The sequence below is a fragment of the Theobroma cacao genome, chromosome 10, assembly GCF_053813885.1.
Source record: "Theobroma cacao isolate CCN51 chromosome 10, ASM5381388v1, whole genome shotgun sequence".
Classification (NCBI taxonomy): Eukaryota; Viridiplantae; Streptophyta; class Magnoliopsida; order Malvales; family Malvaceae; genus Theobroma; species Theobroma cacao.
The window spans coordinates 26,325,844-26,339,277 of NC_142648.1; the positions used below are offsets into that span (position 1 = coordinate 26,325,844).

At 30.5% G+C, this 13,434-nt stretch overlaps 1 protein-coding gene and 1 pseudogene across 2 annotated transcripts; one reads left to right on the forward strand and one right to left on the reverse strand.

Moving 5' to 3' along the window:
• The first annotated feature begins 1,560 nt into the window (after positions 1-1,560).
• LOC148760526 (26S proteasome regulatory subunit 7-like) lies at positions 1,561-7,628 on the forward strand (annotated as a pseudogene).
• Positions 7,629-7,884: 256 nt separating this feature from the next.
• Positions 7,885-11,827, reverse strand: LOC148760527 (uncharacterized). 2 transcript variants are annotated; one of them, XR_016023108.1, is made up of 2 exons: positions 11,015-11,658; positions 7,885-8,315 (listed from the first exon to the last, which is right to left on the reverse strand). XR_016023108.1 is itself a non-coding variant. In XM_088802574.1 (2 exons), the coding sequence occupies exons 1-2, from the start codon at positions 11,778-11,780 to the stop codon at positions 8,076-8,078; spliced, it is 336 nt and encodes a 111-aa protein (XP_088658700.1). In that variant the 5' UTR covers positions 11,781-11,827; the 3' UTR covers positions 7,885-8,075. The 2 variants fall into 2 exon arrangements, 1 of the variants encoding a protein (XP_088658700.1); XM_088802574.1 differs by lacking the exon at positions 11,015-11,658 and adding an exon at positions 11,685-11,827.
• Between the last annotated feature and the right edge of the window lie 1,607 nt (positions 11,828-13,434).

A 13,434-nucleotide genomic window follows, 5' to 3' on the forward strand; every position in this document is an offset into this window, starting at 1 on the left:
CCTGAATGGGGTAAACAAGTCTTATTCTGCTTTCAAATCACACATAGTGATGATCAAGCCCTTTCCATCTCTTAATGAAGTCTATAATATGGTTTTATGAGAGGAATCATAGAGAACATTATTCATTCAATCACAACCTCTAATTGAGGCTTCTGCTATGGCCTCAATTTCTGATAGTAAGAAGAAAAGGAATATGAATTTGGTATGTAATCACTGTGGTAAAACAGGACATTCAAAAGATATATGTTTTTGAAAATGAGCACATATGGGGTTGCACACTTGCATTATTTTAAATGTATTCAATTGTCCAATTCAAAAATGACGAAATAGAATTGAGAAGAGCACACATATGGTCACACACTTGCATTATTTTAAAGGTACTCTATTGTCCAATTCGAAAATTATCACACTATACAATAGTTGTCTAATTCAAAACTGATGAATTAAAATTGAGAAGAGTGCACATGGGGTTGCACACTTGCATTATCTTAAAGATACTCAATTATTGGTGAGATCCGAAGGCACTTGTCATTTTAATTTCGAGCAAGTCAACTGAAGTTAATGATCCTGTACGCAAGAGATTCCAAGTGATTTCAGCCCTACCGTTGTTTTTAATTGTAACCAACCATGGCTAATAAGAGTAAAAGAAGATTATCACCTCTATAATATAGTAGAATTCCGGACTTTGGCTTGCTACAAGATGAAATTTAGGATAATCTATTCTAATTCTGAAATATATATATATATATATATATATATATGTAACTAATAAGCACAAGCATATGAAGATACTGCCAAAACTCTCATACCAACTTAGAATTACTATATTGGTTCTAATTATATGTCTTTTAGATCCAATAATTTAAGGTACCACACAATAATAAAAGTTGTCTCATGTATGAATTCACACTTTGGATTAATGTGAAATAATGTTTTATACATATTGAATTATCAATTCATGATATGACAAGACAATTTCTACTTACATTTAATATTTTAATTTGTCTTGACTGTTGAAATAAGAAGGAAGTACATAACACAGTGTTCAGTGACTAGATTGCCATTTTTCATGAGATACTTTACATCAACTTGTAATTACTTTTATGCCTGATAAATGCAAATTTATTTTACTCTAAGTTAATACTAACTATAGGTAATGTAGAGTATAATTTTTTGTTTTTGGAAAGCAAATTTGTTGACTTCCATAATCAATTGGCCATTATAAGTCTCTCACAATTTTGGTAAGAGACTTTTCATGACATAAGAATTTGGTTTAGATGAAAAGCCTGAACAATTACATAAAACTATTATTGCAAAAAAAAGTATTGGTGGCATTGCATGTTAGAATATGTGATTAGATTAATTAACCACCTATAGTTAGCTTTAGTGTAGTTTGTTGACTTTTGTTTAGTTAATTAACCCTGTGTATATGAACTCTTTTTTTTTGCTAATGCCGCAGTATGAAGAACATGATACAAAATCTGTTTTGTCACGATGCTTCCTTTCTTATTCTCATAATCCTCTTGTCTTCTTCACGTTCTTGATACTTGGAAAACTAATATGGTATCGGAGCAAGTTGGTGATAATGAGGTGAGGAGCAAGTTCTTCATCAAATTCTTCACGTTCTAATAAAATTAAAAACATAACACTTCAATCAAACCAATCATTAGCACTTATTTATAATAATTTAGGCTTCGTTTAATTCTTAGTTTTATAACTTTAAAAAACAAAATAGTGAGAAAGTATGTTAAGACAAAAGCAAACAACTTATTTGAAGAATTATAGGAAAAATTTAATTTTTTAAGATAACGAAACACGTAATTCTCCTTATGTATAGATTAATTATGTCATAATTGATGTTATACTTCAATTATTTTTTCATTTATAATCAATCATGATTTTTCTTTTTAGTTTTAGTTTAAGAGTACTTCAAAACATGAAAAGAAATCCCTCCCACATGATTTTAGAAATACATCATTAGGAATTCCTTCGAAATGAATAAAAGAAATTGATAGTTACGGAGAAGACACCTTAATGAAATTGGATGTGAGGGTTTGACATATTTAATTGTTGTAGACTGTAGTAGCTTAGGTACCTGGCAATCGCTTCAACCAAGAAATTTCCAACGAGTTGGTTTCAAATATCTTTTGTTTTAATGCATTAAGTCATGACTTAAAGATATTCAATTGTCCAATTGAAAAATAATGAATTAGAATTAAGAAGAGCACACATGGAGTTGCACACTTGCATTATTTTAAAGGTATTCAATTGTCCAATTCAAAAATGATGAATTAGAACTCAGAAGAGCACACATGGGGTTGCACACTTGTATCATCTTAAAGATATTCAATTGTCCAATTCAAAAATGACAAATTAGAACTGAGAAGAGCACACATGGGGTTGCACACTGGCATTATGTTAAAGGTATTCAATTGTCCAATTCGAAAATGACGAATTAGAACTGAGAAGAGCGCACATGTGGTTGCACACTTGCATTATCTTAAAATATTCAATAAAACTGGGTCTAAAATTATCACCCTATACAATAGTTGTCCAAATCGAAAATGATGAATTACATAAGAATTTTGGTAAGAGACTTGAAAACTAAAATTATTACACTATACAATAGTTGTCCAATTCAAAAATTAAAAGCATAACACTTCAAAATTGAAACCATAACAATTGAAATTAAAAGGCCTAAGGTTAAACTTATTAATTGAGCCAGCCAGAGACACGGTGTTTTCAGACCAACTAGGTACCGGAGTCTTGATCCCTAGGATCGTTTCTTGGAATTTTTGTTTACTGCATTGCTGTCTGGAATATTCTCTTTCTTGGTTCCCTTCAACTCTTCTCCTGCTTCAACTAGAGTTTTCATCTTTTCAGCACGAATCAGATGTTCCACCTCATTAGTAAAAGATCGGGAAGTGATGCAAGGAACGCCAGTGCTATTTCTTCTTCATTTGTATTGACAACAAACTTCTTCAATTTTTTCATTATTAAGTTAATTATAAAAATAATTTAGTTAGAGTTATTATAATACCATTATCTACAGGGGCGGAGAGTCCCTTTGTAATGAAGAGGCCCTGGCCCCCCTAAAATTGTTGAAATTTTTTATATATTATATATTTTTTAATGATTCTTCAAAATAATTTTTTATTGAATAATCAATATAATTAAAAAATAATAAAATGACCTTACAAGCCTCATTTAATTTTACTCAAATACTTAATTTTTTTTAATTTTTTAAGTTTCTCTATCCATCTTTCCCTCTCTTCTTTTCTGTCCTTATATTGTGAAATTATAAAGAAATAAAGTTTTTATTTAATTTTTTCTATTTATATTATTATTATTATTATTATTATTATTTATTTTTTCAATTCTATTCTATTTGCTCATATGTTTAAAGTTTCTATAGATTTTTTTTAAAATTTCTATGAATCATTAACCATATTCTTTTTTTTTTGTTATATAGATTATATCTTCTACTTGTCATGGTTTTTTTTTCTATTATGTGGATTTTATTTTTAATGATTTTACTTTTTAAAAATTAAAAAATTATTGTATATGTAATTCTCAAATATAAGTTCTAGCGTTGCATTATTGATTATTGTTTGAAATTTCACCGATATATTATTTTTTATTAATCCTAATTATATAAGAAAAAATTATCTTGAGAATATGCTTTTAATGTTATGACCCGGAACTCCCATCGGGCCCTTGACAACCGTCGCGACGTCTCGATAAGCACTCATTACCCCGAATGCCGATCGAAATCTCGTAAGGTTTAGCATCAGCTTTCGCATCTCCCCGGTAAGCAACAGTTATTAAATCTCGCATTTCAAGAAATCATAAGTCATTTCCAAATCAAAATAATAAAATATTATTTTCTGGCTCACAGGGGCATTTTCGTCATTTTTCGTCGAAAATCTCAAAACTTGCTAAAAATGTAGTAGGTAAGTAGAAAATATATATTTAGTAATTTAAAAACAAATTAAGTATCTAAAACATTCATTTGAAGTGAAAATTTGATCATTTGAATATAATAAAAATATTCAATAAAATAAACTATTTTCTTGTAAAATAATTTTTGTAAAGCTATCGGTAAATAATTCTTATAGCGTAAAAGTTAATTATATTCATATATACTATAAAGCAAATAACCAAAGCATAAAATTACTTTTACAGCGACACGTGGGCCCACATCTAACCAAAATGCATCGGAAGCTAAAAACCTACAACTTTTACCGATTCAAGTCCAAATGAAGGTCCTTGTCAAAGTCAGCTAACTATGAAATTCCTCGAGCCTGAAATGTGAGGAAAGGAGGGTGGTGAGATTATAAAATCTCAGTGAGTAAACAATTACCATCAAAAGCATCTAAACCGAGTAGATGGAGGCAATATAAAAACGTTATATCTCAATAATGTTCATAACGCAAAATTCGTTTCAATCTATACCACACAATTTCTTTTCATCAAAATTTCCCTAGCTTATGAGTTTCTTAAACTTGGGCCCTACCAGAATCATTCTCGCGGGTACCCTTATCAAGGTATCCCACTAAGACCGCCAAGGCTGTTAAATGTCTCATACCCATAAACATGTTTTCACATCTGACACACAGCCGTTCCTTGGCGTTGGTTGAGTTTCACTCTCACGTGGTGGCCTGAACGTGAGGTGCACTCAAATCTTACTTCAGGAGATACTTCATCCAACATCTCTCATTGGAGGTAAATATATAATTGGGTTACCGTGCCCCTATCATAGGCAGTCCACGAAAACCCCCACCACTGCAGTGACCGTTTAATATACCACCAGACCCATAAAATTTTCAGTAGCATAATATGGCAAATAAATCCAGTCTACCGAGACCAATCCAAAACTATTCATATATTTCATGCCAACCCCAAAAATTTAGCCATCATGCTACCATAGTGTCATAAGCCACAATTTCAAGAATATATAAAATCATAAATTTAACACAGTCTCCATATACTCAATTTTCCCAAAATAATATTTGATTTCAAAACCAGTATAAATCTCATTTTTATTAAAAAAATATTTTAATTGGAAAACATAATATTTTATAATTTAAACTCACCATTCAATAAAAACATCAAATAAATATAATTACTCTAGATATTTAACACAATAAATTGTCTACTCACAGTTCTAGGAGTCGATATAATCCTAACCCTAGTCTTCAAGTACAATCTCTGTACTTTTATCAGTGTAATTTGCTCACCACCTATCCACAATGTACAATATATAATTCACCACATTAATGCTTGACCATTATAAAATCAATTCAGGCTCGGTGTATATACATGATATGAAATGAAAAATGCACGGGTAGCCATCTAGACCCGATATTGGCCTAAATCGATTTTTTATCCGATAAATTGGCCAATGCGTCCAATTTCACTCCAAATTACTCTATTTCTTTTCTAATACTTCAATTCACCAAACATTATTCAAATACAACCAATTTCAGCCTCAAAACCTTCCCACTTCTTTATGGAAAAATTTGGCCATTATAGTGCACTAACACCATGATTTTTTCTACTTAATTTTCTCACTATTATTCATCATTTTCTAAGCCATTTCTCTTGAAATAATAACAATCCATCACCCACACACATCAAGGAAGATTCGGCCAATGATGATTCATGGGATAAATGGATTCCTTTCTTGTTGTTTTGCTTCTAAATATGCTAAACTAACTAAAAACACTGACATATCTTAAAATCAATTCAATCCAACATCTTTCTCTGTCTTTACCCATTTTGACCAGCCATGAATTCATCATGAAAACATGTAATTTAAGCATGGAAAATAAGGAGAAATGCTTAAGGAAAATAGATTTCAAGCTTAAGTTGAACAATCTAACCTTTTTCACTTGTTTTTCCTTAATTTTTCACACTTTTTCTCTTGAAATTCTTCACCTAGGGTTTGTTCTTCCTTTCTTTCCCTCTCTTCCTTGCTTGGCCGAATATTTGGAGAGATAATGGGCTGATTTATGCTGATTTTTAAGTTAAATAATAAAATATCCTAAGCTTGACACATGGAATGTTTCCATTGGTCCATTTTTAAAACTTTAAAAATTTTAAACCTTTTATCTCCACCACATGATTAGTCGAAGGTCAAAATGAGGATAAGGGAAGATCATGTGCTGGGCAAATGTCCTGGTGGTGGAAAATTACAATTTTACCCTTGGGGTGACAAAATTACCATTTTATCCTTATACTTCAAATTGTACCGAAAATTAAAATTTTTCACTTCTAAATCTCAAATCATACTCCAATAAGTCAAATGGGCCAAAAATCTTTTCTAAAATTTTCATTTTGTCCTCAGGTGGCAAATGACCATTTTGCCCCTAGATAATGAAATTTTCGGTTTGACTCCAAATTGATCCTCGAACTTCGAATTACCATTTTGAGTTATCCCTGGACTGTGAAACTCTTAATTTCACCTTTAAATTCCTATTTGCATTAGTTTGAGACTTAATCAACTTAATGGTACCATTAGGGGTAATATCGTCTTTTAACGATTTTTCAAACTTCCTAAATATGCAAACATTCTATTGAGCATGTAAATGACGTCGCAATTATTTTATAGAACAGGGTTTGACATTTAATGTGCTTTACATTTTATATTTAGTTGAAAGAAAATTATCTTGAGTATAAGAAGAAATTATTAATTCTTTATATCGTATTTAACTATTTATATTTTATGCATTATACTTTAATATTTAGTATTATAAACTTAAATATAATAAAATAAGAATATTGGATGTTGACTACATTAATATTTTAGTCGTTTATATTGAGAAAGCAAAACTCTGAAACAAAATGGATGATAAGTTTCTTAAAAATAATTTAATCGTTTATATTAAGAAAGATATTGCTATCATCGAACAAAGCTTTCCTAGAGCACTATTATAAGTTTTTTTCTTTTTGTTTCTTTTGATTTACATGTTATATAAAATTATTGTCTATTATAAATCTTTTGATTATTAATGGTTAAGTTTAATATATTAGTTTTAAAAATTTTTAACTTTTATTCTTTCTAACTTTTGGCCCCCACGATAAAAATTGACTAGTTCCGCCCCTGATTGTCTAGTTCGCACGTTCCAAAAATGCATGTATCGTTGTTTGATGAAGTAGATGCTATTGGGGGTGCACGTTTTGATGATGGTGTTGGTGGAGATAACGAGGTGCAGCCAACAATGCTTGGGATTGTCAGTCAGCTTGACGGGTTTGATGCCCGTGGAGACATCAAAGTTCTGATGGCAACTAACAGGCCAGACACCTTGGATCCTGCACTTTTACGTCCCGGACGATTGGACCGTAAGGTTGAGTATGGTCTTCCTGATATGGAGAGTCGGACTCAAATCTTCAAAATCCGTACAAGAATTATGAATTGTGAACGGTACATTAGATTTGAACTTCTTGCTCTACTTGGTCCTAATTCTACAGGTGCTAATATAAGGACTGTATGCAAAGGCTGGACTGTTTGCAATACGAGCAACAAGGAAGATGAAAACTGAAAAAGATTTTCTCAACGTCGTAAACAAAGTCATTAAGGTTACGAGAAGTTTAGTGCAACTCCAAAATATATGGTAGACAATTAGGTCTGAAGGCATTGTTAAACAATATATATATAACATTTATCAATGTTCAATTTACAGTTTTATATTATACAAGATTTTACCTTCTTCTAATATGGCATTAGAACTTCATCTTTGATAAATTAAGATTCTCTTCTTCATCTTTGAACTGTTATAATATAACCTATATGTACATTCCTTGTGTCTTTTAAGCAAAAAATAAACATTTTTAATGCCTTTTATGCAAGACTCTTTCCGGTTATGTAGATTGGTAAAGGCGTTCAAAGGAAATATAACATTTTATTGCATTTCAGTCAAACCAGATGCACATGCATCCATGCGCAGATACATTCTACAGGAAAATTAAAAGCTTAACAGAACACTTCAAAGTACAAACCCCAAGGTTAAACTTATTAATTCAGCCAGCTGGAGAAAGAGGGTTCATTTCTAATTTTCACCAGCTTTCTTTTTCTATTTCTTTTCTACATTAGGTTTTCCCTTATCATTGGCCCGAGCTTTGTTTGCTGTTGGTTCTTCAACTGAAGTTATTGTCTCTACAGCAAGAAGCAGAAATTCCTTCATTTGATTAAGGAGCTTCAGTGCCTTTTCTTGTTGCTTTATGGTTTCTTTTCGTTGCCCTATTTTCTCAGCCATCTTTCGTAACCCATCTATGATTTGCTTGACCATTTCTTCACCCGTCAGCTCTGATTTCTGAACAAATATTTCATCCATCTTAGAAAATCATTCGAAAAAAAGAAAAATAATTAAGCAAACAGAAAATATAAAGCAATTGAAATTAATTGATTAATTTTCACCATACGCTAAGTGAAACATTTATAGTATTATTGAAAAATTAAAGTAAAATAAACTTTTTTTTATGTGCTAAGCCAATTCAGATTGATTGGACACTCTCTCTCAATAGCCTCCTAAAAATATTTACTCACGCCCACAATTTCTAGCAAATATAGAGAAAAAAACCCAGTTGCGAGGTGTTTAACTCTGTAGAGATTCCAGAAGTACCGTAGTCTTCCAAAACTTAAAGAATCATTTTTGTAATGAGAAGCCTAAGTAGAATAGGAATCCACATGTGACAAGAAGTTCTAAACAACTAAAAATGTTAAAAAGAATTTGAAGCAAGCGAACATGACCTAAGTCTCTTAATTAATTAAAAGGATTCCACTAATTTTACGATTTTCAGAAAAAAAAAAACAATTTAGCTGTCCCCATACTCTAAATCTGTCCGTAATTAAACTCCATCAATCACACCCTATCATCTATTTGTAAAAGAAAAAAAAAAAAGACACATTTGAAGTTTTACATAACTAAAATTGATAAAAAATTTGAAGCAAGCAAACATGACCTAACAGCATGTTTGATTCACAGAATGAAATAGAATAATTATTCTGTAGGAATAGAATAAGAGAGAAATCGAATGGAATTATTATTATGTAGTTTAGTTCATGGAATACAATAGAGTAGGAACTTTTATTGTGACTTATTCTAATGTTTGGTTGGTGGGAATAATTTTGAAATAACTAAGGAATAAATGATAAAATGATAAAATTAACCTTTATTATAATAAAATTATATTTTCATTAAACATCAATAATTTATTATTAAATTATTAATATTTTTAATTTATTATTAAATTGTTAAATAATTTATCATTAAATTAGTTATAGGATTTTTAATTTTAATTATTTGAATCATTTTTCTCTATTTATGTTTTTCATATCTTAATCTTTTAATTTTTATTTTCATTAAATATCAATAATTCATTATTAAATTATTAAATAATTTATAGAAAATTAATTATACAATTTTCATTTTAAGTATTTAAATATTTTTCTCTATTTATATTTTTTATTTTTTAATCTTTTAATTTCTATTTTCATTAAATATCAATAATTTATTAATTAATATAATTTTTTATTTTTGCTTTTTTCTTCCTTTTTCTTTTATTCTTTCATTTTTCTCATCTGTCGCCGCTTATAGGAGCAACCACCGGCGACATCGGAGCACCAATTTGGCATTGGCCACAACCAGATCTATCCGTTAAAGCGCTGATCTAGCCAATGGCATTGCCAGATATGGAGCTCCAACGGCCAAATCTGGCCGCAACATCACCGGATTGGCACTCCACCATTTTTGCCGTTTATGGCCGACGACGGAGAACTTGGTGATGACGACAGCAAAGGACAACAGAGGACGACGGTGGAGGAGGGTAGTAGCAAACTTGCTTAGAAAGAGAAGGGTGGGAGGCAGATCAAAAAGAGAGAGCCCTAATTAACATGACTTGGATACATTTCATCCACCAGGAACTAAGTCACCACAAAAGCCTGCATCATTCAACTCAAAGATCACTCCACGTGACAAACATCATAGCAAAACATGTCCCAACCCACCTTACTCAGAAACGAATCCACCAACAATTGTAACCATGGTCATGAGAACAGAAAACAGACCCTTAGAACAAATTTATATTTATTGCACCAGTGGAGAAAAGATAGCGAATCAAAAAAGAAAATTTCAAAAATAAGGTAAGATCAATCTCAGGATCAAGAAATTTCCAGACATCACCAAAATTAATTAATCATTAGCATATCAGTTTCTCTCCCCACCACAACCTTAGCAAATAAATCCACAACACTAGAGTGAGCAAATGGGTGAATTGGGTGGTTTGGTCCATCATACCTAAGGACTAAATGGACCAAACATTTTTAGAGAACTAACCAAATATAAAGAAGTCCAAACCTACCAAACATAGAATTGGTTCGGTTTTGGACCAATAGACTAAAATTTTGTCACTTTTTTTTGCAAATTACAATGTTAAAACTTATAAACTTCATCCATAATTATAAAATATACAAATAATCTAAACATAAAAAAACATAGATTTGTTCCTTTACTCAAATAATTATGTCTTTTTACATAAACCATCAAATTAACATCAAAGATTCAACATAACAAAAAAGTCCAAGATAATAAAATTAACATCCACAAAATAAACTATAATATTTTAATATTTTATATCAAAGTTTGTATTAGTAATAACTAATTATAAACAATATGTTGTAAAAACTAATGTGATAACTGATAAAGTTATTAAGTGTAATCATATAAATAAAGTTTATTATAAGTTATAGTAATTCTTATATATAAATTAAATATATGTATATGTATAATATATTTATACAAGTATATATATATATATATATTTGTAACATTTTATATTACGAAATATTATTAATGTGTAATAATTATAACATATTAATATGTAGGATATTTACTATCATATATTATAATGTTAATATATAAGTTATATAATTTAAAATATAAAACTTGTAATTTCGTGTTAATATATCACATTTGATTTAGGTGAGTAATTAGTCTAGTTTGATTTTACTCACCCCTACGCAACACTATTAGCAGACCTAGGAATATGAAAGATAAGCCATTCCTTCAGTTTACCTGTCAGATTGGGAATATGAAATATTTTAGCAAACCTAGAGAAAAAAACAAAAACAAAAGTACCTATGACAAGAAGTGAATGAGTCTTTGTTGTGTTCACGTTTATAGAGGTGGATGTGTTCACTTCACGCTCAGTTTTGCAATGCTACTATTTTGTCGATGCTGCAATGATATGCTGTGATATGGTGTTGCTTAATACTGTGTCATATATTTAAGTCATTACTACAGCTCTTGGTTCTCTTTCCTGCAGTTGCCTTATTAAGTTCTTGCTAGCAAGTGCTGTCCCATGCCTTCATTTTGTGTTTTCTTCTTTTTGCAACAGATTGTTCTCTTCATCTGTCGCTTGCAGTTGCTGTAATTTCTTTTGATTTTAATGAAAATACTTGATTGGTTGAGTGAAATAAAAAAAAAAAAAAAACTCCAAACGTTTGTAGAGGGGGATGGGTTTGAGCTCCTTCAGTTCGAAATACAAAGCAAAAAATATGAGCACCTGCTTAAATCTTAGAAAACATAACTTTGAAGTTTGCTTGTTGTTTTCTTTCATGTCTTTTATGTTAAAGCATTGCAAAAGTTTTATATATATAGAAACAACAGAATAGAGGTGGATACCTTTCTGGGTTCTGAAGGCCCTGGTTTCGGATCCAAAAGCACTACCATCTTGTGCTGCTCATCTGGCCTGAGCTTATTCGTCTTATCGTGCGCCATAGCATACACTGTAGCTAGGCTTTCGTCTCTTTTGATATCAAGTGAGGATACCTAAATTTGCCTTAATACCTTGGCAATTTATAGGGAAAGTTGGAAATTCTCTTCTGTGCATATAAAATATGCAAAGACGTTTTAACTTCGAATAACTCATTTATTTTTAAATAATAATCAAATATAGTAAAGAAAAACACGATACATGTGTAAAACATAACAAATAAATTAAATCCATTTTCGTCTTTTCGGCGAATTTCATTATAATGTTTTCTTATACATGTGATAGCTTATCGGATTCAAGCTACATTCTCACATATCATAAATTTTCACTAAAACCAATCATTAGCACTTATTTATAATAATTTAGGCTTCGTTTGATTGTTAATTTTATGACTTTAAGAAACAAAATAGTGAGAAAGTACGTTAAGACAAAAGCAAACAACTTATATGAAGTATTATAGGAAAATTTTAATTTTTTAAGATAGTGAAACACATAATTCTATTTATATATAGATTAATTATGTCATAATTGATGTTATACTTCAATTAGTTTTTCATTTATAATCAATCATGATTTTGCTTTCTAGCTTTAGTTTAAGAATTCTTCAAAACATGAAACTCCTACATGATTTTAGAAATAGATCATTAGGAATTCCTTCCAAAAATATAAAAGAAATTGATAGTTATGAAGAAGACACCTTAATGAAATTGGATGTGGGGGTTTGACATATTTAATTGTTGTAGACTGTAGTAGCTTAGGTACCTAGCAATCGGTTCAACCAAGAAATTTCCAACAAGTTGGTTTCAAATATCTTTTGTTTTAATGCATTAATTCGAAAATGATGAATTAGAACTGAGAAGAGCACACATGGGGTTGCACACTTCCATTATTTTAGAGGTATTCAATTGTAATTACTTTTATGTTTGATAAATGGAAATTTATTTTAGTCTAAGTTAATACTAACTAGAGGTAATATAGAGTATAATTTTTTTTTTGTGACAAGCAAATTTGTTGATTTAACGATATTCAATTGTCCAATTAGAAAATGACAAATTAGAATTGAGAGGAGTAAATGTGGGGTTGCACACTTGCATTATCTTCAACATATTCAATTGTCCAATTCGAAAATGACGAATTAGAATTGAGAGGAGCACATGTGAGTGTGGCAGTTGCAATAGCAACTGCTTTAAGAGATTTGTTGATCAGTATAATAAGGGCAAAGTCTTTGGTTTCCTGAATGGGCTAAACGAGTCTTATTCCGCTTTGAGATCACACATAGTGATGATCAAGCCCTTTCCATCTCTTAATGAAGTCTATAATATGGTTTTACGAGAGGAATCACAGAGGTCATTATTCTTTCAATCACAACCTCTAATTGAGGCTTCCGCTATGGCCTCAATTTCTTATCGCAAGAAGAAAAGGAATATGAATTTGGTATGTAATCACTGTGGTAAAAGAGGACATTCGAAAGATAAATGTTTTCGATTTATAGATTTTCCAAAAGATTTCAAGTTCACAAAATCTAAGGGGAATTTTAAGAAAGGAGGAAATGTTTCTGTTAATGGTGCTACTGTTGACAAAGAGAATGAGCACTTTGATGATGTAGATGTCAGTTCAGCTACGCAGCTTTCTCACATTCAAGACCAGATTCAGAAACTA

Excerpts from the sequence above, each read along its gene's own strand:
- LOC148760527 (XM_088802574.1), bottom strand. The coding sequence starts at position 11,780 with ATGGCGCACGATAAGACGAATAAGCTCAGGCCAGATGAGCAGCACAAG. Across the intron at positions 8,316-11,684 it reads GGCCTTCAGAACCCAGAAAG|AAATCAGAGCTGACGGGTGA; the intron begins GTATCCACCTCT and ends ATATTTGTTCAG.